The sequence below is a fragment of the Perissodus microlepis genome, chromosome 20 (assembly GCF_051167445.1).
Source record: "Perissodus microlepis isolate ML-2025 ecotype Zambia chromosome 20, ASM5116744v1, whole genome shotgun sequence".
Classification (NCBI taxonomy): Eukaryota; Metazoa; Chordata; class Actinopteri; order Cichliformes; family Cichlidae; genus Perissodus; species Perissodus microlepis.
This window is the reverse complement of record NC_140480.1, coordinates 19,624,775-19,650,801: the sequence shown is the minus strand read 5'-3', so window position 1 is coordinate 19,650,801 and position 26,027 is coordinate 19,624,775. Positions and strand designations below refer to the sequence as shown.

Genomic DNA, 26,027 nt, shown 5'->3' with positions numbered 1-26,027 from the left:
GCGTAGCTTTATGATTAGCAGCTACGATGTACTGAGACAACAGCCCCTAACATGTTTCTGTTACCTAGCAACAAAGCTTTTGCTACATAGGTCCTCTTTATTAATCCCATGTTTATACTGCAGCACTGACAGTCTGCTGAATCATCTGTTTGTTTTACACTCTGAGGAAGGAATTTCCCCCAACTTGTGCTTCACATCATCTCAGAATCAAAAACACTGGAGAGCAAGCCTTTTTGATAAATAGACAGCATCAACAACAATGTGTTAAATACCATTTAAACTGTACATCACTTAAGAACTTGGTGATAGGCTGGTTTCTATCACCAAGACAAACAAAGACAAAGCTCAGGTTTATCAGTTTATTTGTTTCAAAATCAAAAAGTATTAAAGAGGCAATCAAAGGCAGGGAAAGAAGTGCTTCGGACAACAAAATACATTTAAATATATAGTTAAACAACATTTTGTCCTACAAACTTTGGAAGCTTATCTATCTCACATCCACAGCCAAATAAAAGTGAAAGTCAACTATACCAGTGTTATTTCTGTGGGGGTTTTCTTTCTATATTAAATAGATCCATCACCAAGTAAGCAGTTACCATAAAATAAGTAAATCTTTGTGTCTAAAACACAAATAATCATTGCATGGAAGACAGTTAAAGTAAGTCAGAGACATCAGCATCTGAACAAAGACTTAAATTAGTTCCCAGTGGGTTTGTAGTCAGCGGCTCTAAACACCAGTCTTTGTCGCTCCTAAGCTCCCATCTAGTGTTTTTAAGCTGCTAACCCAAACATAGCAGGCTAGATACAACCCTGTTTCCATGCACAACTGGCAGACTAAAGACAAAGGCCAAAAAGAGAAGCCCTGGCTGCAGCAGGGTCACTTGCCTTGGGAGACCAGCACAGCAGCCATACGACGACGAGTGATCGAGATGTGAACCTGCCAGCTGGTCAAAAAATAGAAAAGTAGACAGACTTTCTACTGGCTCACCTATGAAACCATGAAAGTATCACTTCCTCTAAATAGATGGTGTTCACTGAAGGGTCCCTGAGCTCAGATAAACAGAGTGAATTTGGCTCTTTTCTAATCACACTAACCACTCACAGTACTTCAAACCACTGTTTGACCATACAATGAAACTGCGTTTTGTCCCGGAAACTTAAAGTTATCCAAGTTTATCTACCTCACATCCACAGCCAACAATTAGAATAGTATCTGGAAAAAACTCACATGCACAAGGCGATCGTGTAAACTACCAACTGAAACCCCCAGCCAATCAGAGTGTTCAAGCCCTGAACCATTTCTGTCAGTCAAAAACACTAAATCACATAAAAGGGGGGGGGGGGGCTCTCAGCAGGGAGCAGGTGCTTCAAGAGTCAAGTTGCCAGCTGAACTCAAGACTTCAGGAAGTAACTAGTTTCTATCTTAAGCAAAAAAGTAAAAGTAAAGTTAAAATTAATACAAATCCATTATAATTCCCATTCTCTCACACACACATATTATTATTATTATTATTATTACATGCCAACTTTAAGCCAATTGCACAAGTCACCATGAACTGTGGAAGCGATAGATCGATAGATATACACATAATGCAATTAAATAATCATTTTGAAAACATATCACATCATATCAGGAGGCTAAAGTATACGCTGACTTTGTGGTTGGTGGAAAAACAGAAACAAACAAAAACAAACCAAAGACAGTTTCTAGGTTAGATTCAATCGATCCGTCTGAGCTGAACTCTGTTAAACCAAAGGTCACTTTGAACACCGCAGCTCTTCTAAATCATTTTGAGCTAACTCGTTTGTGGTTGTCACTCCACTCTTTGCTGCATGTACATGTTGAGCGACCACACTCCACACACAGACAAATTGCAGCCAGAGCAGATTAAATAAGCAGCTGCAGGACACAGTCCAGGTTTCACTTCAGTCTGGCCAAGTCCCTGACAATGTTTACTGAGTCTGCAGTACACAACTTTGGCATTTGCGATCTGTTGTCCTGTGTAAACACCAGTGGCAGTGCCTTCCTACTCAGTAACTTGCATAACTGTGCTGAATGAGCCCCGGGGACAAAAACACGTCTCAGGTTGTGTTTTAGTGTCAGTTTGACTCTTTCTTGACCCTACACACTGCTGCGTTTTTGAGCTACTTCTTTTCAGCTCTGATGTGATGTGGGTGTAAGAGTCTTAAACATGTTATAACAAGATGCTGTCAAGTCAAAGGAGGTAATTAAAGCAAGACTAACTAAAGCTGCCTGATATCCTGTTTCCATGTTCTTGTTCATTCCTGCAGCCTTTATATTACAAATCTGCCAATTTATCTGTTTACCCAATGGAAAGTTTTATCCATGATATAGACTGTTTTCCTTCATAAGCACCATGTGTTTTTCACCTAAGCCTGCGCTGAAAAGGTGCTCTTCCAGCAGCTAATGCAGCTAAAAGCAGTCTTTCAAACTGACTGTAATTTCACCTCCTGAGGCTACAAGGCAATCTACAGCAACATCCAAAACATGCGCACAGTAGATGAACTAAAACAGATGTGAGGGCAAGCTTACAGACCATCACAGTTCAAGGTGACCACAAGCTAAATTATCATATGTGCACCTGACACAGCCCCAAACAACATTTTAGGCTCATACCATGAACACAGCATCACGACAAGCTCAACAAGTTTCATGTCACAGACCGTAAACACATCACCGAGGTCAAGTATTTAAGTCGTAACCTCCACGCTGCACTTTATGTCAGCTGTAAATGAACAGCAGAGGTTTCCCTACAATGAAGTGGAAAAACACCGATACACACATGGGCGCAACCTGTTCGAGATAAGTTACTTCAGCAAGTTTCGGCAGGTACCGTGTTTGTCGAGAAACTACACCGCTCAGTAACAAAAATCATGATAATAACTGTAAGTGTGTCTAACTTAGGTGGACTCGGGTTATCCAGCGGTAAGACTTCTCTAATATCCAGTACTCACTCCATCTGTTTTTGGGGTTCGTCAGTCGGACTCCTTTCCGTCTCTTCTTCACAGTCTCACTCATTGCTGCCGCTCTACTGTCGGGGGTTCCTATCAGCACACTCAGTAACAGCACGGCAGTATTTTACCATCGTCATCCCGCTGCATGCTACACACATAGCATTTTAACCTCGCGCTCAACTACTGTGTACGCTGAAGTAGGTTACCGCTGTAGGTGCTGCGTTCGCGTTATGTGGGACAAACGAAGTGTTGCGTGTTTCGTTCGGTTCTTCGCGGTTTTATCGTCCCACTCTTGAGGACCTGATTTGCTTCTAGAAACTACCGAGCCAAGAATAAAAAGCCAACAAAAATACCATAAAATAAGTAGAAGAAAGTTAATGAGCGGATGTTGGAGTCATGTTGTCGCAAAAAACCCGATATTCACGAACGCAGCACTAGAGCCCTCAAACATTGCTTCATTTAGTTGTTTTTCGACGGAAGCGGTTAGCTCTTCCAGCTGTATGCAGCAAGCAGGTGGTGATTTGAAACAGCAGCGTGCCAACTCAAACTCACAAAGCACAGTCGGGCCTCCTTAATTGGTTTTCTGTCAGAGACATGATGAGACTGGATGACACCTCTGAGAAATACTGTTTGTTAGTGAGGGCGCCTACGGGAATTAGTGATCAGGTCAGGTACAATTAAATGGGAAAACTGGGATGTTGTGAAACACAAAATATAAATGTTTTAATCACAGGGAATGTTATCTTCTGACTGTAATCATTTAGCTTCATGCCAATATGTCGTGTATGAACTATCGTATTTGTCTGAAGGATTATGTAGTCTGTGTAATAACGATGCAACCGTAAATATAAACATTAGTACGCTTCGTTATATTTAATATTGCTGTAGGCATAAGGATAAATTATGTTACAGGCTCCTGGGACGAGTTCAAGCTGGAAATAATGTACATCAACAAATGAGAAACTTTAGGACATGTTTTACTCAATTACCTGTCATATTCAAAAATACGTGATTTTAAAAGTTAAAATAAATTGATATTCAGTAAACTTTCACGTATTAGTTTGATCTGGTTTACGATGGTTTACTTATCTACAAATGCCCTGTCATGCAAAGAAGAAGCCCGGTGTGAATGCGCCGTCTCCTCTGGGCTGAAGTAGAAAACTCTGACTACAGGCGAAATTTTGCTGTTTGTATTAAAGAGGAGAGAGACCACCCGGCTCGTTCTCAGCGCTCACTTAAAAAACCTGCATCTCTGGTGTGGGTATGCATCAGTGACTGTAGAATTGTCCACTGAAAGATATATACATGTTTCAGAGCAACGTATGCTCCCATTCAGTTTGTCTGTTTGAAGGAAGGGCTGGCAGATTTCAGCAAGATAATGCTAAACTGCACACTGTATCTCTCACAGCAGCACGGCTTCATAATTTTTAATGCACAGGTACAATACACAATCTTCACTTTTCTAATTATTCTAAATATTCTTTACTATTTAAACATCTTTCAGTAACCTGCTCTGCTCTGTTTGCACACTACAACCTGGGTTTGCCACTTATCTGCACTCTAATTGTAATAACTGTACAGTACTCTGCTTTGGTAACTATTGTCCACGATGTAAATATGTAAAAATTGTGTTTCTGTTCTGTGTCCTGTTCTGTTTGTATATGTGTGTGGTTTTTCTTTTCTTTTCTTTTTTTTTGCTGCTGATACAACCAAATTTCCCCTTGTGGAACAATTGAAGGATTATTCTATTCTATTCTTTATTTGGTTTAGATTTACATTTTACAGTGTCGCAACATGAGCTTTGTATTTATTTTAATCTAATCTGACACTCTGTTTGGTTCCAATTAGCTTTTAAGCATTGTCCACAAATTTTCACTAGTGTTAAAGTCACAGCTATGGAAGGATTTCCAAAAGCTTAACATTCGTCTGCCAGTCAGCAATTGCCAGCCGCTTCCCTCCTTAGGGACTCCATCTGTATGGCCTCCTGAAGACCTCTGTCTTCTCAGTCACCACCAGCCTGTTAGCCAGAGGGTTTGTCTTTTATTCTGTCATCACCAGCCCGGGTACCTAGGGAGTCCTGTCACTTCCACAAAAGTAGCCCTCCTTGGGCTTTCCTCCATTTATGGTTTTCTAAGGGGTCCTATCCCCTTTGCCGATGCCAGCCTCCAACCAAACCACTGGAGGTCTTTTTCATCTACACCAGTTGGCCACCTGTGCGGCTCCCAGAACACCTCCTCCGTTGGGCTCCTGGCCGGCCCCTCGAGCTGCTCAACTCTTGTCATGGATTATCTAGCCATCACCTGAACTCTTTTTCCGCCTTGGTTTTGTATACGTCTGTTACCTGTTTTTCATTTTGTGTTTTGGTTTCAGTTTTGGTCATTTGACTTTCTCCATTAGTTTCAGCGCACTGCTGAAACCTAGTTTCAGCAGTGCGCCAGGTTTCCCCTCCCCCCGTGTTGTCTCCTCTTCTTTGTGATGTCCGTCCTCGAGGTTGTTTGTTTTCCCACCCTGCGGTTCCCTGGTGTTGACCTGCATTTGTCTTGGACTTTTTGTAACTTTGTGAATAATCAGCATTAAAACTACATTTCTATCATTTACACCTGGTTTCCTGAGTTCTGCATTTATGCTCACCACACAGCCATTTCCTGACAGCGTCCTCCTTAGAGGGAGTGGATTTGTTGAAAATAGGTCAACCTTGTTTTATGATGATTCATGAAACAAGACCTTTCACATTGGTTTCACTTTTTTTTTTAAATGACTTTCATTTTCATTCTGTAACCGAAAGCTTTTTCTTAGATTCAAACCACCAGTATTTGTGTTATTTGTCTAACTGTGTCTGAACACATCTGGAGAAAAATGCTGACAACACAGCTGCAGTACTTTTAGGGATTGTCTTTATCCACAAGAATTACAACCAAAAGTAACAAGCAAGGACATTTTTATATACTTTATATAGTCCAGGCTGTTTAAAGACAGTGTTTGAGTGCCATGAGTTTACATTACTGACTCTGTATATTAATGGGGAACCTCTTAGATCAAAATTCCCAAATAAATTGGCTATTTAGGAATACTGCTCACCTTTGTCGGTGAGCAGTATGTTTGAGCTCAGTCATACCTAGCTAAATTTCATCAACAAGAATGACGAGTACCAGAAGCAGTCATGCATGCTCAGTCAACTAAGCATGGGGGAATCATGTGACTACATGATCTCATCTAGTCACATGACTACATGACTCCTCCATATTTCACACATGAACTGGAAGTATTTGGGTTGTTGCTATGTCCCTTCTTTCCCCACCTTTGGCTTTCTTGGTAAAGATTTTGGTGTTTCTTCACACCTGCATGTTTACCTTGCTTCAGTGTGAGCAATGACACTTCATCTAAAATTCCCTATTTACTGTGTGTGAATAAAATTTTGTATTGTAGAAGTAGTTTAAAGTGTAAATAAAAAATTGCCACACACTGCATCTGCAGATGACTATTTAAGTCAGCTGGTAGTAAGCAGTGTTGGTCAAGTTACTTGTAATCAGTAACTAATTACTGATTACTTCCTCAAAAAAGTAATCCCGTTACTTTACTGATTACTTATTTTCAAAAGTAATTAATTACTTAGTTACTTAGTTACTTCTTAAAAACACGATTTACAACCTGAATAGGTGATAAAGCGATAGATCTTTCAGCCCAATTCTACTTTTTCTACATAATCCATCATACAAAATGTAATCAAATGGAAAAGTCCCTTTTTAAAACTTGTTTTATTAGTTTTAATCTTTTAACTTTATGCATCAAGCAAAAATTTAATTATATGCAACATTCTCTGACTGGAAGAAATTTGTTTAATATTTAAACCGATTTTCTGCACATTCCAGCACATAAAACATATATTTTTTTTGTGTGTTTACACTCACTCTTTCAAATAGATGCAAGTAAAACACAGCAGAAAATAAATAAAGTCAAAGACTAGCGGTCCTTTTGCTCTATTTTCACCTGTAAAGCAGGAGTGGCGTAGGCGGAGGTTTACCCTGGTGCGGGTGTGCCGCAGTGGTCAGTGGAAGAATCCACGAGTTTCTCTGTGAATTTCCCATTACGTCATAGCGCACTCGGTGCTTGCTTGGAAGTTTAGGGGTTTTTTTTCGCTGTAAAAAGAAGTTTTCTTCCCATGCACAACGGACACTAATGTTTTTGTCACTTTTTATGGAATCAAACTTAAAGTAAGGTCAGTACTTCCACACTTTAAACGCTGCACCTCATACTCTCTCCGCACTCGATATATTATCCATTGTTGATCTGCACACAGCTGTTGTCACAAACGTCGCACTCGCTTACTTCACTGTCATGAGACATTCTCGCAAAAAAATCACGGTTTTAGTAACGCAGTAACACAGCGTTCCTACGGGAAAGTAACGGTAATCTAATTACCGTTTTTGCAATAGTAATCCCTTACTTTACTCGTTACTTGAAAAAAGTAATCGGATTACAGTAACCCATCTCTGGTAGTAAGTGAAGGAGGTTATTGTGGAGTGTGATAAACCGCTGATGGCGATTAGCCAGTTCTGGGCACATGAAGATGCACAGGCTCTTCCTGTGCATGTGCTGAAATATCAATGGGAACGATACTGAACACAGAGCTGCCCCAGTGAGTCCATCACAGTGTGAACATTAGCTAGAACTTGTAGTAGAAGGAGCTTTGCATGTTTGAGTAGAAAGCTGTTATATTAGTACCAGTCCACATTAGCATTCATGTTAAACACATACCTGTCTTCATCATGTGTTTCTCACCACCTGAGAGCTGTGAGTCCCCATCGTCATCTGGAACCGATTCTGGGATTGGAAATGAGTTTGAAGATTATTATTTATTACAAAACAGAAAATCAATCAGTCAACCCTGACTCAGTTTCATTATTTACAATGTAATGTCTTGGCACTATCCTATGGATGCTGCAGTTTGATTTGGACTTGGTTTCTCATCTCGGGCTGACTGAACATCCTCCTGTTTTTTCTTTTTCATCTAATCTTTTTTAACATCAGCATTGATTCTGGTTTTCCCCTCATGAGTGCATGTCTGAGGGGAAATGTCACTTTTATGTAGTTGGACCTAAAACACTCTTATTGAAGTTTTTACAGTCACCTTTCTTTGTTTGTTTTTGCCTTAAGGGCGCATGCTTCTCTTTTACAGCATTGTCACTGCTTCACCTCCAGGTAAAGGTGTTTCCTTATTTAGAGAAATGTGACTGTTCTTATGTGCAGGTGGTATGCCACTTGGTTTATTTAACTCTGATTTACTAACACAGGTATGATGGGCAGGTGTGATAGATTCTTCCTTAGCCTCGCCTCGTGTGACTGAACTGCCACTGCCAGAAGGTAAACCTGTGTAAACCTTTATTTGTGAGTTACACTGCTCTTGCTAGAATGCTGGTGATTGTTTAAATGAACAATCTTCATCTTTGTTTGTTTATACACTTCTAAATTGTACACTTTGCCCAGTGTAGTGATGTAAGTATGTTGGCTGAGAGACACTGTTTGTTCACTGTGGGCCCCTCAGGCTGGGGCCTATCAGTAACACTAACTCCGATGTACACAACAACAGATGGCAGCAGATTAGTGATATTACTGATTTATTACAGTTAATTGGTACATTATCAAACATGGATTGATTTAATTGTCAACTTGAAAGGGCTCAGAAAACACTGTTTTCTTTTAGTGCTGTGACGCTGTAAATATAAGGCCTTATTTATGAGAATATCTGTGCCTGTGTTTGCATAATGCTGCATGATGGTAGTCAGACTAACACAACAGGTTTCTGACCTTTTCTTGATGACTCTCGCGTCGATGAAAAAGACCTGAGGCCCCTTCGCCGTGTAAATCCACCGTCTTCACTGTTGATCCTTTCTAGAGGCACAATACAAACCGACTCAATGAAAAAGTTATTACTAAGCTGAACAGAACATTCTTGATTACATGAACACATCTATGAATTTGTATCATCACTGTCTTACTTTTGATTCGGAGAGATGAGAAACCAAAGCTCCTCCTTGTGTTTGTAGACAGTTGCTGCTCCAACTTCTATAAAAAAAAAAATCAAATGACAACTAAGAAGAAACGACATCTTTGTAAATGTTCAGTACATTCACATTAATGCAGGAGCTGTCAGTGATGACCTGTAATAGTGCAGTAACAGAAGTCAACATGTAATAAGTTTGTGGTGTGTTGCTGAAACATCTTCAGTACGCTCTTGAGGAATGAGGTTTGTGGCACTTTTGTCTTCCTGTAAGTCCTCTGCAGACATCTGTGTATACGTAAGTGCACAACATGTCACTTTGGGGTCATCTAACTAATGAATGTATTTCTCATGTTTTAGTTACAATGACTACTGTAGAGGGAGAGGATGACACACATGCACACAGCTATCTGTGTTTGGCAATCTTCGTGAGATATTTGCTGCCATTGTTAAGTATAAGTCTAACAGCTCAGTGCCAAACTCATTCCTTACCAAGACTTTATTTAACCTGAAGCAAATCTCGACACTCAAACAAGACTTTTCAGGGGTGTAAAAAATTAAAAAACTTCCAACTCTTATATTTCAAACACTATTATTATTGAAAACAAAGATATTTAGATAAATTTATAAATAAATTGCCTCACTCTAGAGCAGTGGTTCTTAACCTTGTTAGAGGTACCGAACCCCACCAGTTTCATATGCGCAGTCACTGAACCCCTCTTTAGTGAAAAATAAAATATGATTTTTTTTCAAATTCAGATATGTTTTTTTACTGGTGCACAAAATGAGCCGTGCATGTCACGGCGGAGGCTCTGCCGAACCCCTGAGACCAACTCACCAAACCCCTAGGGTTTGATCGAACCCAGGTTTACTCTAGAGAAAGCTGCAACCTGCAATCAGCCATTCTGCATTGCTTTTTACTTTTTATTTTGCAAGCACTGAAACTCTGGGTGTATGTGTTTGGTTTGTTTCTGTGTGTAGATGACTGTTTTAAACTACAGATTAGGGGTGGGTTTTGGTTATCGATTTATCGATTAAAATCGATTCTAGCTTGGATAACGTGATATCGATTCATTAAAATCCTGAATTGATTTTTAAATATAAATTTATTTTGCCCGAAACGCCAGAATCTCAGGTTAAACCTCACGAAATTTCAACAACCACCAAACAGCTAAAACAGTAAATGAGAGCAGGTACACGGATTCTGCACAAAGATGTAAAAGCAAGGACCCCACGAAACATCAGAGTCAGTGAGATGTCGCCTTTCTCACCCGACAGCACGGGCACGGTCGGGGCTGAAAGCCGACAGCTCACTGATTCTGATGTTTCGGCGGTTCCATGCTTTGTGTTTGCGCCCTTTCTGAAACTGCAGGTTTTTATCTCTCTCCAAACAATATTGACTGAACCAGCAGCAAAAGAAGATCCAAACTATGGATCACAATTCGCTTCACATAAACATCGTCATGAATTTCCTCTAACTTTTGCTGTTTTGCTTCCACCACGATAAAATCACACTTCCTGCACAGCTCTCTCTCTCTCTGTACTTCAAGAACAGTTTCCCATCTCAAATCTCTGTTTTCTGCATTATTCGCTGCGCTGTCGGCCGCTGTCTTTTTTTTTTATATAACTTAAATGACCTTGGACAAGAGAGACTAATTTCTGCTGTTCAGTACTGAAGAAATTTAAACTTTTTAAAATTATGTAAAATTGCAGAATATGTTTAAGGTTACCTGCTATAAAAAACCAGGCCAGGAAAATCTCCTTTATGTTTTTCTGTCTTTTATCCTCAGTTACTTTGACACAAAGGCCTCTGCTGTGATGCTCACTTTTGATAAAGTCTCGCAAGTGTCAGCTTTCTTTTTATAGATATAAAAATATGGAAATGTACTGATACGCGATCAGAATTATAATATTTCTGACTGTCTGAGGCAAAATTTCCCCGAATCGAATCGAATCAAATCGAATCGAATTGTGGATCGAATCGATTCGGGACTTTGTGATCGTCAGAATCGAATCGATCGATTCGATTTGAATCGATTCTAGAAATCAGTGACTATGCCCAGCCCTACTACAGATCCTGGGTAGCTTCATTGGGATATACATTTTGAGAGACAAGCTTGCTTATAGGATATTAAGATTCATCCTTCAGTTAATCCAAAATGCTGCAGCAAGAGTCCTGACAGGGACTAGAACAAGAGAGCATATTTCTCCTGTATTGACTTCCCTTCATTGGCTCCCTGTTAAATCCAGAATTCTAAATCCTGCTCCTCACATACAAGGTCTTAAATAATCAGGCCCCATCTTATCTTAATGACCTTGTAGTACCATATCACCCTATTAGAGCACTTCGCTCTCGCTCTGCAGGCCTACTTGTTGTTCCTAGAGTATTTAAAAGTAGAATGGGAGGCAGAGCCTTCAGTTTTCAGGCCCCTCTTCTGTGGAACCAGCTTCCAGTTTGGATTCAGGAGACAGACACTATCTCTACTTTTAAGATTAGGCTTCAAACTTTCCTTTTTGCTAAAGCATATAGTTAGGGCTGGACCAGGTGACCCTGAATCCTCCCTTAGTTATGCTGCAATAGATGTAGGCTGCCGGGGGATTCCCATAATGCATTGAGTTTTTTCTTTCCAGTCACCTTTCTCACTCACTCTGTGTTAATAGACCTCTCTGCATTGAATCATATCTGTTATTAACCTCTGTCTCTCTTCCACAGCATGTCTTTATCCTGTCTTCCTTCTCTCACCCCAACTGGTCGCAGTAGATGGCCGCCCCTCCCTGAGCCTGGTTCTGCCGGAGGTTTCTTCCTGTTAAAAGGGAGTTTTTCCTTCCCACTGTCGCCAAAGTGCTTGCTCATAGGGGGGTCATATTATTGTTGTGTTTTTCTGCATATGTATTATTGTAGGGTCTCCCTTACAATATAAAGAGCCTTGAGGCAACTGTTGTTGTGATTTGGCGCTATATAAATAAAACTAATTGGACTGAATTATAGCCATCTGGCTGCAGTACACAGTAACCCACCCCAGGTTTTAAAAAATTATTGAAGAAGAAGATGATGAATGGATTGTCCACTTTTGGCTGCCATTTGGAACATTACTTGGTATTCTTCAGGTACTAAGGTGAAAATATAAACTTTGTACAGTATTCGATGTAGACTGACCGCCATGTTTTGTCCTTCTATGTAGCAAGTTTCCAAAAATAGCACCTTAATTGGTATTTATGTTTAACACTTGTTTTATGTTACTGTGTGTGTGTGTGTGTGTGTGTGTGTGTGTGTGTGTGTGTGTGTGTGTGTGTGTGTGTGTGTGTGTGTGTTAGTAGTAAACTGTCGCTACTGAATCCCAGTTGTTGATGAGTTTTTCTGACTGTCGACTGAACATACTCAGCTGAGCTGCACATACTGCATGAACATTATTGGTCCTGCATGGAAAGACAGCCACTATTTATAACAGAGCAAAATGACAGGACATGATTAGGCCCTATGGGAAAACTCCCCGGCAATATAAACCACATGTGTAGAAAAGGAATGCATCGCAGTAGGATCAGTGGAGCATGGTGGAAAATATTTGAAAAATTAGGTTGCAGCAGTAAAACACAGGTGTTTGTCTTCTTTTGCCAGTAGTCGAAATGATCCCTTATTAAGCTCTTCAGCAGAATGTCCAGGAAGGCTGTTCAGACTGGGGGTGATACACAAAGGCAATCAGTGCTTATTTATTATGAATAATTAGAGCTAATGCATAAAGGTGGAAATACAAGTTGGAATTTTGCTTTTTAAAAACAGCTTCTGAATCAAATTGTCACATTTAGCTGACTCACTGATCCTCTTCAGTATAAATATGTGCAATTAATCCAAACATGGTCTCCTCTTTATTTTATTACTTTATGTAGGAGGCAGTAAAGGTCTGTTCAAAGTCTAGAACAAGTCCTGCTAACATCTGTAAAGCCAACAATTACCTTTATCTTTACAATCTATTTTGTTTGATATGTACACAAGCTCCAGCATAAATGTCTATATCAATCTTTCTCCAGTGTTAGTTTCACATCTGTTTCTCTTTGGCTTTTTACGTTTAAAGTTCAATTTAAAAGCCTTACAGTCTCGAATGATCGGGTCCTTTCATATCTAGTTCTCATGGCACCATATTATCCTGACAGAACACTTTACTGTGAGAGTGAAGGTGCACATGTGGGTTCATGAGTGTCCAATATGGCAGGCTTTCAACTATCAGCCCAACGTGTCGATGCGCACATCAAGCAAATATCTCTAAAATTAGAAATATCCTGTCTCAGAGTGATGCTGAAAAACTAGTTCATGCATTTATTACTTCCAGGCTGGACTACTGTAATTCATTATTATCAGGAAGTCCTAAAAACTCCCTGAAAAGCCTTCAGTTAATCCAAAATGCTGCAGCCAGAGTACTGACATGGACTAGAAAGAGAGAGCAGATTTCTCCTGTATTGGCTTCCATTCATTGGCTTCCTGTTAAATCCAGAATTCAAAATCCTGCTCCTCACATACAAGGTCTTAAATAATCAGGCCCCATCTTATCTTAATGACCTCACAGTACTGTATCACCCTGTGAGAGCTTGTGGCTCTCAGAAGCAGAGCCTTCAGCGTTTAGCTCTTCTGGGGAATCGGTTCCTAGTTTGCATTTGGGAAACAGACACAATCTCTGCTTTAAAAATGATTACATTTTTTTTATGAATATATAACATCTGCAAGGTATTGTGCGGTAATTTCACAGATAGTGTAGTTTATTTGACCAAAATTGCTAAAAAAAAATGATAGAAAAAAATAGAAATGTATAATTTATATTACTCTTAAGATATCCACAAACTTGATGACTGTGAAAAAGAAATGCCTGTGAAATTACAGGCTTACTTCATTCAAAATATAATCAGTATTGGTTTATATTACTTTATTTACTTTAATTACTTAGTTTTTGTACTATAAAAATGTTAGTAAGAAGGCAAAGGGTTAAATTACAAAGCTTCCTGCAACCAATTTTACATTTGTGCAGGGCGGGCACTCAACACTGTTTTTATCAGCAGTTATCTTTCAAATCAGCACACAGACACACATTGCACGTTATTCTACAAGGATACACTGTGGAATTTCCAACCTTTTGAAAGAGAAGCTGAAGACTTTTGTTCAATAACAGCAACAAGAGAAAATTCAGGGGAGGAAAACTTTATAGTTTGTACCAGGTGAAGAATGAGAAAGGGACCAGACTAAGCAGTGATATAAGCACCACGGACACTCGAACACTATAAAGTTCTTGCAAAAACACCAACAATTATTTTGAGGGAGGACGAAGACCACTCACAGTGTGCAGCAGGTACCACGGTACAACACACTCAAGCTAAATAGCAATAGCATGCTAACATAACACAGTGTCTTTACGCCAGCTTGGCACCAAATCGCTGTGAGCCGTCATATTACACAAATTTAACAAAGGTATCAACTAACGTTTATTAAACTGTTGAACCAACTCATCCCTCTCATGAAATTAAGATCAGAGTGGGCTCGTTGTTTTTCCAGCGACCTGTACAGCACCAATAGTAATAATTAGGCTAACAGAATTAAAAGTAGCAGCACAGGAAGTGTCCTAATTGTGTTCGATTTTTTTTTCTTTTAGATGTTTTTAAGGAGAAATATAGCAAAGTGAACTGTGCTGTTGTTGTATTACAGTAGTACTATGGTACTATAAGTGTAGCTAGTGTTTTATTAAGCTCTATTACGGCTCTAACTCTTAAGCTCAATATTCAAATCCATCAGTATGTACATCTATAATTAACAGTATATTGTTTAAAATTACATTTTATGGATATTTAAAAAATGGTAAATCCATTATGTTTATGTCAGACTATACATAAAAACCATTATACAGTTGGTACAATAAACGGTAATGAACAGTAGATACTAGTTTAATAAAAGTATTTTTACTGTTTTATTTATTTTAGTTTCATAGGCGCTGTATCATATTATTACAATCACTATGAAATAAACAACATGAATGACATAATAAGCCCCACTAAAGAGGACCTTTCAGTGATTTTAGGCCTGAGTAATTATACCAGGACAGTGTTCGACCACATTATTGGATCATTTCATTGTTTTAACACATCTAAGTACATTTTGTTTTGTAAATACAGAAACTTTTGAGACTGTTTGGCCTCCCAGTGTATGTATACAAAACACTGTAACAACAAACTCTGCTAACACCCTTATTTTGCCACTAAACATATGACTTTAAAGAACACATAGAAGCTTTGAATAAACACACCTGATCCTGCCCTAACTATATACTTTTTCAAAAAGGACAGTTGTAAGCCTAGTCGTAAAGGGAGAGAGGGTGTCTGTCTCCCCAGTCCAAACTGGAAGCTGGCCCCAGAGAATAAGGGACTGAAGGCTCTGCCTCCCTTTCTCCTGTTACGTACACTAGGAGCCACAACAAGCTCGCCGTCTGAGAGCCACGGGTTCTCAGGGGTGATGCGGTGCTATAAGATTATTACGATAACATGGGTCTGATTAGTGAAGACCGTGTATGTGAGGAGCAGGATTCTGACAGAAACTGAACAGTATTCCTGAAAAACTCTGTTTTTGTCTGATCATTTCTTAATAACAAGTAATGAGCACGTCACTAATTTTATATAGTATATGCAAAGAAATCCGACCATAAATTATATGTAATAATCACAAATGACTTTAATCTCTGCTACAAAATCCGTACACTGAAGGGGGTTAAATTTGTCCTCAAGAAACAAACTGTGAAAAAAAATGAAGTTGACATCAAGGCGTAATGAGTTGGTTGTAAACATGTAAGACTCCATTCAGTCTCCACGAGAAGGCAGCAGCAAGGAGAATCTCAGGGTTTGACTCAGGAACTGAAGCTGTATGACGACTGTTGTACATATTTCAGGATGTCGTTGTGGCAGTTTGAGCTCCAGCTGATCTGGCTGTCTGGGGTATTTTTCAGTGATTTGAGTTAAGAGCGCACTTGTTGCCAAAAGCTGTAATTTAATTGGTCAGATCTGTTTATTTGCATCAGCAGAATCTGATAAAACTAAGATTAGTTAAAAAATAAATAAATAAATGCAAAAGTAACAAAATTTTTGCACAGATTTTATACAGCCACCGTAGCCAGGCTGATAAGTATTAGTCAATCATTAGTGAAGATCTGCTTATGTCCACAATATTTTATAGAAATATTTCATAAGAGATTAGAACACGCCCGGGTGGTAAACTTTGAATTATAACTATGTAACTTGGTGCAGCATGGTGGCCCTGTTTGCCTCACAGCAGGAAGGTCCTGGGCACAAATCCACTATGTGCCTGTGTGGGTTCTCTCTGGGTATAATGGCTTCCTCTCACAGTCCAAAGACATGCACTTAGTTTGTTAATAGTAGGTTAACTAGTGATATTAAATAGGTGTGAATGATTGTCAGTCTGTGTTGGCCCTGCAACAGGTTGGTGACCTGTCCAAGGTGTGCCCTGCCTCTTCCCTTGGACCTGAACCTTTTTAGTAAAGTATGGCTGTTGAAAATCTCTACCACAACAAGGTAGTAAAATATATGCACTGAGTACATGTACTTTAATGTATAACAGCTCCGTTTTTTCAGACACTAACCACCATTTAATACATAAACATTATACAGGAAGTGGCAGAAATAAGGGTTAATAAGTTCTCCAGGCTGCACCTGTCGTGATACTGCAGGTTGCTACAATACAAAGTCATCAAAGGTGGTTTTTAGTCAGTGATAGGACAATGTAAGCAGCGTAAAAGTCAAACCTATAACATTATTTCTGTACCAAGCAGCTTTATAGTAAAAAGCAAGTAAAAAGTTGTAGTGTAAAAGCTGATAGCTGAAGTTAAATATAAATATTTTGTGGCTTCAAAAGTCGCAGACACTCAGTCAAAAACCTTGCAGGCGACTGGTGTGTTATTGTGATGTAATTCATGATTACATGCAGCGAAAGTTGTCAAGGTCAAGATTTTATTTATTTATTTAAACCTTATATATCACCCGTCTTTTCCCCCAGCCGGAAACAGACTACATTTAATCTTGTGCAAAATTAGCCTGAAAATGTCAGGTTAATCAAAAACAGCCACACAAGTGTTGCAGTCCTTGAACTTTAGACACAAAGACGTAATGAAAGTAACAAACTCACCACCTGCGTTTGCTGGGATAGCTCGTCCATTTTTCCTGATTTATCCACTGCTAATATTAGGTCTCTGACATACGGTTGATTTTATTTCTTCCCCGGTAAACAAGAAAATGCTCCTCTTGACAGCATATGTGTCAAACAGTAATGAAACAGCAAGTGCACATGCATGAGGAAGTGCAGCTGTTGAAACGTGTGGTTGACGGACTTCACTCTCAGACTGGGATTTCCTCTTTCAGTGTTAAACCACGGTACAGTGACGCAGACAGCACAATGCTGTTGTGTGCTGTGCAGTCAAACCTGTTCTTTAACTGTATAACTGGTTAAGCATTGTATTTCTTGGAACATTTATTTTAAGAGCGTGTATAGACCTGCCAGGGTTGTAATCTAATATTGCACAATCTGTCGGCGAGCTTTACGGGCCTGGTGAATGTTGTTTGTTGTAAAAAGTGCTTTGACTTCTCTGAATGAGCCGAAAAGTGCAACAGGAATTTTACTTGTACAGCACATGTCATTATGTTCAAATCGAGGTAACTTAAGGCAGCTTCAAACAAACTTGGATCTAATTCTAGGACTAGGTGGGACTAAATGTACAGGGTTCAAACCACAGAGCTTTGTGAATTTATACAAAGATTTGAAAGGCATTTCTTAAGGCATTGGAGGCAAAAGAAGAGAACTCAGTGCTGAGGTAACATGGTCACATTTCTGTGAACCTGTAAGCACTCTGGCTGGTGCTGATAATGAGTCCTGCAAAAAGTGCATTTTCTGTCCCTTGTTTTCTGTTGATGTAAAGATCAACTGCAATTTGAGATTTATTGATATTAGCAAAATATTCTAAAATGAATTTCTCAAAATGCACTATGGTGACAAAAGCATTTGCTCATCTGCCTTCACATGCGTATGAATTTGAACGATATCCTGTTCTTAATCTGCAGGGTTTAATAAGATTTTGTTCCAAGCTTTGCAGATATAACAACTCCAACTGTTCTGGAAAGGCTTTCCACAATGTTCAGGAGAATTTCTGACCATTATGCCAGAAGCGCATTTGTGTCATCAGACACTGATGTTGGATGAGAGGGCCTGGCTCGCAGTCTCGTCCCCATCGTGTTCTATGGGATTGAGGCTGTGCAGCTCCGTCAGTTCTTCCACACTAATCTCACTCATTCATGTTGTCATGGACAGCTTTGTAGACTGGTGTGTAGTTATGCTGGAGCAGGAAGGGGCCAACCCCAAATTATTCCCACTAAACTGTGCATGGTGGTTCGATCCCTGGCCTCTTCAGTTTGTATGCCAAATATCTTAGGGCATGATACTAACCTCAGGTTGCTCTCTGATGCTTCCATTGGAGTATAAATATGGCATGGTATGAATGGCTAGTAGTGAAAGGTACCTTGCTTGCTCAGGTACAGTAGAGAAGAGCTATATAAGGTCCATTTACCATTGATCTTGGTATGCTGGTAAGCACCGACCATTTTGCTCGCTGTGTCAGACGCTGATTTTGACATCACATCATGACCCTCACCTATGGTCACAAGCTGTGGGTAGTGGCCGAAAGAACGAGATCGCGGATACGAGCAGCAGAAATGGGTTTCCTCTGAAGGTTGGCTGGCCTTTCCCTTAGAGATAGGGTGAGGAGTTCGGCCATCCGGGAGGGGCTCAGAGTAGAGCCGCTCTCCTTCACATCGAACGGAGCCAGTTGAGATGGTTCGGGCATCTGACAAGGATGCCTCCTGGGCGAGGACACGCTGGAGAGATTATATCTCTTGGCTGGGAATGCCTTGGTGTTCCTCTGGACAAGCTAGAGGAGGTGGCAGGGGAGAGGGAGGTCTGGGCTTCTCTGCTTGGGCTGCTGCCCCCACAACCCCGCCCCGGCTAAGCAGAAGAAAATTGATGGATGGATCATGTGTCTTTGTGGTTGGTCATGCAGTTCTAGATTTTTGTAACCTGGCACATTGCACCACGGCCGGGTTGAAGACACGGGCGTATGATCGTGTCAGTTTTTCCCAGCATTTTATGATGTTCCAGTACAGAAATGTAGATACATACAGATATACAGAGGGAGACGTTGGAACAGTTTGAAAACTTGAGTTTGTAAAAAAAAATGTAACAAAGTCTTGGTTTGTGTTTTAACTTCCTCTCCTCCCATATCATTGCTTATGTGGCATCTAAATGGTGACAACAGCGGCTTCCTTCCTTAACGGCAGGTGTAAATACAAGTGACTGTGAAACGAGGTTGTGGTGGCGAGCAACCGTTGTGGCGGGATTTCCTTTCACTGCAAATTCACTGCCGATACTGAAAAACATCGTCACACCATAAGTCCCCCTCTACCAAACTTGACAGTTGGCACAGTGCAGTCAGACACGTTCTGTTCTCCTGGCAGCCACAAAACCCACACTGGATTCGTCAGTCCAGAGAACCATGGCTCGAGAATCCAATGGCAGTGACATAAGCACAGGATGCAATGGCTGCAGCTGAAAGTGACTTCTATCAGGTGTCTGTCCTAAACATGTTTTCTGAGGGCTTTTTTGGTGCATGAATACAAAACTACAAGTTCTGCATAAAGTGACTTGTGCTGCTGTTAAGCCATTAATAATTGAAAAAACTTTGGCAAAAATGTATTTTATCTACTGAGTGAGACCTAGTACAAATCCGTAACACATAAATTATGATATATATTTCAAAAAACCCCCCAAAAAACTAGTTTGCACACGCTGGGGTTAGCCCAACTGCAGGAACACACTGGTGATCTGCAGCTAGAAAAAGGGCCTCCTACCAGTGGTGTAACAAACACCCAAACTACAAATCAAAACAACAGAGAGACAGACATACAAACTAAATAAAACCTTAAATCTGGAGCAGACGGAGTCGCCGTATTACTCCAAATTGTCTGACTGAAAGTGGGATGAACCAAGACATAATATTCATCCTGCCACACTATAACTAAAATAATGTAATTTCTATACATGAAATTCTTTTTTACATTCATGATAAATAAAAAAAGAATAGGGTCAGCTTATATTTCCTTCTAATCATTTATTGGATTGTGTTGCAGTCTGAAAAATGTGGAAGTTGCAAACACACTTCTGTCAGATCATTAAGACGATTAACAGAGAGGGACTTTTTACTGGTGATGTGATGCTTTCAAGTATTAATGATTATTGTGGTGTGCGTCATATGGTATTCGTGGTTAGCACATCCTGGCCAGGCGGTACATGTTCTCATGGTCTCCTTGTGGTGCTCTCCAGTTTAGTCCCAGAGTCCAAAAATATGCATGTCAGGGTAAGTGATGGTTCTAACGTTAATGTGAGCTTAAATGATTGTCTGTGTCTGCCTCTCACTCTGTGGCAGCTGAGATGCCAGTATGAAAGAGAAGGGTGCAAATTAAGCATTTATTTTGTTTTGTTTTTAATATAATTATTTTAGCTGAATTCATATTTTTGGTATGTTTCAAACACAAACCTGTCTTGCAAAAATACCTTAAAACTGGTGAAAATTAAACACAGGTGAAGGTTAGCTGGTTCCTCCATACACAGATAGCTACCACAGAATTTGATTCACTACAACTGAAGCATGAACCTATCACAGCAAGGCATTTTTTTTTATCAACCCCAGTATCCAGAGCAATGAGTTATATATATATATATATTTATTTATATATATATATATTAAAGCTGAGTTGCTTTGGAACCAGCCTGAATGGCAGCTGGATGACAGATGGTTTTGGCATGTCACCTTCATTCTGTATGGATTCTGGATGTAGACACTTAGTCAAGCACATAGTTAAGTTACTCAGAACATCTCCATTACATCAGGATTTCTTCACTAATACTGCAAATACTGGTGATATATATCCCGCACAAAACAGTGAATCAGCAGATTTAGTTTTTAGTATTATAATTTTATCATTATCTCATTATTTGGGACGTTACTTTAGGGAGTAGCCACATCCATTAAGTTCATGAACTGACCAATCAGTATTGTCCAGACCATAAAATATACAGTGGCTTGCAAAAGTATTCAGCCCCCTTGAACAGCCACAAACATGAATCAGTTTTATTGGAATTCCACGTGAAAGACCAATACAAAGTGGTGTACACGTGAGAAGTGGAACAAAAATCATACATGATTCCAAACATTTTTTTACAAATAAATAACTGCAAAGTGGGGAGTGCGTAATTATTCAGCCCCCTTTGGTCTGAGTGCAGTCAGTTGCCCATAGACATTGCCTGATGAGTGCTAATGACTAAATAGAGTGCACCTGTGTGTAATTTAATGTCAGTACAAATACAGCTGCTCTGTGATGGCCTCAGAGGTTGTCTAAGAGAATATCGGGAGCAACAACACCATGAAGTCCAAAGAACAGGTCAGGGATAAAGCTATTGAGAAATTTAAGGCTACAAAAAGATTTCCCAAGCCTTGAACATCCCACGGAGCACTGTTCAAGCGATCATTCAGAAATGGAAGGAGTATGGCACAACTGTAAACCTACCAAGACAAGGCCATCCACCTAAGCTCACAGGCCGAACAAGGAGAGCGCTGATCAGAAATGCAGCCAAGAGGTCCATGGTGACTCTGGACGAGCTGCAGAGATCTACAGCTCAGGTGGGGGAATCTGTCCATAGGACAACTATTAGTCGTGCACTGCACAAAGTTGGCCTTTATGGAAGAGTGGCAAGAAGAAAGCCATTGTTAACAGAAAACCATAAGAAGTCCCGTTTGCAGTTTGCCACAAGCCATGTGGGGGACACAGCAAACATGTGGAAGAAGGTGCTCTGGTCAGATGAGACCAAAATGGAACTTTTTGGCCAAAATGCAAAACGCTATGTGTGGCGGAAAACTAACACTGCACATCACTCTGAACACCCCATCCCCACTGTCAAATATGGTGGTGGCAGCATCATGCTCTGGGGGTGCTTCTCTTCAGCAGGGACAGGGAAGCTGGTCAGAGTTGATGGGAAGATGGATGGAGCCAAATACAGGGCAATCTTGGAAGAAAACCTCTTGGAGTCTGCAAAAGACTTGAGACTGGGGCGGAGGTTCACCTTCCAGCAGGACAACGACCCTAAACATAAAGCCAGGGCAACAATGGAATGGTTTAAAACAAAACATATCCATGTGTTAGAATGGCCCAGTCAAAGTCCAGATCTAAATCCAATCGAGAATCTGTGGCAAGATCTGAAAACTGCTGTTTACAAACGCTGTCCATCTAATCTGACTGAGCTGGAGCTGTTTTGCAAAGAAGAATGGGCAAGGATTTCAGTCTCTAGATGTGCAAAGCTGGTAGAGACATACCCTAAAAGACTGGCAGCTGTAATTGCAGCAAATGGTATCTACAAAGTATTGACTCAGCGGGCTGAATAATTACACACACCCCACTTTTCAGTTATTTATTTGTAAAAAATGTTTGGAGTCATGTATGATTTTCGTTCCACTTCTCACGTGTACACCACTTTGTATCTTTCACGTGGAATTCCAATAAAATTGATTCATGTTTGTGGCTGTAATGTGACAAAATGTGGAAAAGTTCAAGGGGGCTGAATACTTTTGCAAGCCACTGTAAATATAGTAAATACATAATAGTGTCTCAAACCCTACATTCTCTTGTTTCTTTGGCCAAGTGTTTCTGTTGACTAATGATAGAGCATGTTCTTTTCTGTCACTCAGTAAACACACATTTGTTTATGGAGTTAAAAACTACATGTAGCTTATTTTAAGTGTGCTACTTTCTCCAAACAGTGTGTGTCTGATGCAATATTTAATACTATTAAATAATGCAAAGCTTACCCTTTCCTCTCTAAATTTGTCACACACTTATCACATCTGCCACCACATCCTGTTCATCAGGCAGTTTAAAGTCTTGTGTTCTGTGTTGTATTATTGGCACTGTGGCTTTATAAAAGCTCTCCACCCTGTGAAAGATGGAACTGTTTCTCTCTTCATTCTGACTTTGACACTGGACATTTTGTCTTTTAAACTAATCACAATAGATGATAGCATGCCAATAAGGTGATGGGTAGCAGATGTATTATGATGCATAATTTGCATTTTCTTTGGAGCAGATCTGTTGGTATGATACAGGAAGTTATGTAAATGACGAGTTGTTGCAACTATGAGATGGGCGGGTGTGCCTGGGTATGTGCTGTGTGTGTTTATATGTTACACATCTCTGATGGTTTAAAGACTTAGTGCTGCTACACTTTACAGCAAACAATGTCATTGCTCAGCCTGTACCAAACATGATGAGTGCTGCCAGAGAGTAGAGCTGTTCTAAAGTTTTACATGGTGGATAATATATCAAGCACATTGTTTGTAGAAAGATTTTTAAAACAACTGGTTTCAGCCTAAAGTATTTTATCCTCTAATGATCTAGAGTTTAGTAAGCTTTTTCTCAGTGGTAAGGAATATAAGGTCCCACTTTATGTGACATCTGTGTGATATTTACTAGTCCATGATTGAGATGGAGATCTGAGTACAGTGAGCTCACTGTTATGTTCTAGAGACCAGCTTGAAATGTTATGAGTTTTGTGACATGATGTACATGTAAATGGAGAGTTCTCTTCACATGCTGAGGTTAATTATGGAGTTCCACAGGGTTCAGTGCTAGGACCAATTCTGTTCACATTACACATGCTTCCCATAGCATATATAACCATGAAGCCAGATAACACACATCAATTAGTTACACTGCAGGAATGTCTTAAAGACATAAAGACCTGGATGGCCGCTAACTTTCTGCTTCTTAATTCAGATCAAACAGAGGTTTTTGTACTCGGCCCTAAATATCTTACAAATATGGTATCTAACCAGATTCTTACTCTGGATGGCATTATCTTGGCCTCCAGTAACACTGTGATGAACCTTGGAGTCATTTTTGACCAGGATATGTCCTTCAATGCACATATTAAACAAACTAAACCCTTTGACACAAGCCAGGATGGGTCAATGCCTTCATTTTGTTTATGACAAAGTTCTGACCCTACCATCCAAATATTCTACAGCAGAAACAGTTGTTTACAAAACAGTTATTAGGCTTTTAAGTAAGTAAGTTATTAATTAACAGAAAACCCCCCTCAAAAGTTTAATAAGCTTTTTGTAGATTATTTTTTCAAGTGTTAGCTTATAATTTTTGTTTCTATTAGTTGTAGACAGTCTAGTAAGAATATTAACTTCACAAAACATCCCCCTGCTTAGCCTACATGATATATTGATTGCCAGTGATAACAAAGCAGATTTTTAATATTTGGTGATTCATCCTGTATTACCGTATTTTTTGGACCATAAGGCCCTCCAGATTATAAGGCACATTAAGCAAAACAAAGCAGTCAGATAAGTAAAACTTTACTCAACTCATTTTTCTTGCTTCCTACACTTCCGTACCATTGATTCAATAATGTTGAATTCTCTGGCAGCTGCTCTATTCCCATGTTGTTGTAGTATATTAATGACTAACTTCGTATTGTGGATGGATTATCTCAGCTGTTCTGCTGACTGAAGTTTGGTCCGTTTACAGCATCCTGCCATGCGATTGCATTTGTCCCTAACCATTGGGAACCCTCACGTTAACTTTTATCGAGTGGAAAAAAGTTAGCGTTCATCCTCCAGCTTCACTGTGTTTATGTTATGCTAACATAGCTGTATAGCTAGCGATCACATAGCACATTATTATATACCAGCTAGCCCAGTGGTTCCCAAACTTTTTTCGCTGGGCCCCCCTTTGTTTTACAGAAAAATGTTCGCGCCCCCCCGCGCGCGCACACGCAGGCGCGCACACGCACTAACACATCCTCCAACCACACACACCCATATTTTGCTCAATTGCGGTTTATTTCACACCTCAAACATTTAGTAAACAATTAAGCAAATACAAGTAATCTGCAGGTAGTAAGAAAATAAACTACTAACTCTATTGCGCTACGTCCGCACCTAGACGGGTAGTTTTGAAAACGCAGCTGTTTCGTCCACACGTAAACGGCGTTTGGAATCACCGAAAACTGAGATTTTTTAAAACTATTTTTTTGTGTTTATGTGTGGACGAGGAATACAGAGTTCGTCATGCAATGTTAAAGCTATATGTGCCTTTTTTCACGTCAGCTGTGCGCCACGTTATTGCTTACATGAGAGGAATTGCAGAATGGCAGATAGTCAGATTAACAGTATTTTGTCTCTATCTTCAGGTTTTACACACTTACATATAAACAGGCAGTTACTGTCCCTCCATTTAGAAAGGCAGAGGCGTCATGGTGTAATTATTTTACATGTAGTTGTTTTTTTCCTGTGTAATAATATTCAACATTGCTATCAATACATTTGTCAAAAAAGATGCCTCTCTGTGCAAAATGGGTTTAAAAACATAAACAGCTGTCGGATACTGTTTGTCCGTGATTTAGACGGGGAACAAATCGTGGCAGGATCAACCTGATGTTATTTGTATCCCGCTGTAACTTTACTGTGTAAAGAGCTAACATCTCCAAAATGTCAGGAGTAATTAGTCATTACAACAAGTGTTTGTGAACTAAAAATCAAGAATGTGGGATACTGTTTGCCCGTGATTTGGAGAGCCCAGCGGTGTTCCCCACGAAGGGAAAACCAATTCTGCAGGTAAGACCTACCTCGGCACTTGTGCAGGTGAAACCAAAGGGAAGATATGCTTCACCATATTTTCTAGTCTTTGGCTTAGAATGAAGTTGGTTTGGAAACATATTCAGCTATGCTTCATCTCCTGGGCCCTATTTCAGGAAGCCGGTTTAGTGCAAACTCTGAGTAAGTACACCCTGAGTGAACGAAAACTCTGGGTCTTCGGTTTCACAAAGCGAGTTCAGATGAAGCCTGAGTGAGTCACCATGACGACACACTCCGTGAAGCTAACCTGCCCCCTAGCAGGTTTACTGCAA

General features: G+C 39.9%; 1 protein-coding gene across 3 annotated transcripts in view; it reads right to left on the bottom strand.

The window, feature by feature from the left end:
• dennd2da (DENN/MADD domain containing 2Da) overlaps positions 1 to 17,336 on the bottom strand; it is a 31,599-nt gene extending 14,263 nt beyond the window's left edge. Inside the window, exons 1-4 of one of the 3 annotated variants that reach the window (XM_084917372.1) lie at positions 17,142 to 17,336; positions 8,973 to 9,039; positions 8,782 to 8,865; positions 7,732 to 7,797 (exon numbers count right to left, since the gene is read on the bottom strand). In XM_084917372.1, the coding sequence (XP_084773498.1) occupies positions 7,732 to 7,797; positions 8,782 to 8,865; positions 8,973 to 9,039; positions 17,142 to 17,171 (247 nt within the window). In that variant the 5' untranslated portion in view covers positions 17,172 to 17,336. Of the gene's footprint in view, positions 1 to 2,976; positions 4,959 to 7,731; positions 7,798 to 8,781; positions 8,866 to 8,972; positions 9,040 to 17,141 lie in introns of those variants that run through there. The other 2 variants (XM_084917373.1, XM_084917374.1) reach the window with 2 other exon arrangements.
• Positions 17,337 to 26,027: the final 8,691 nt, after the last annotated feature.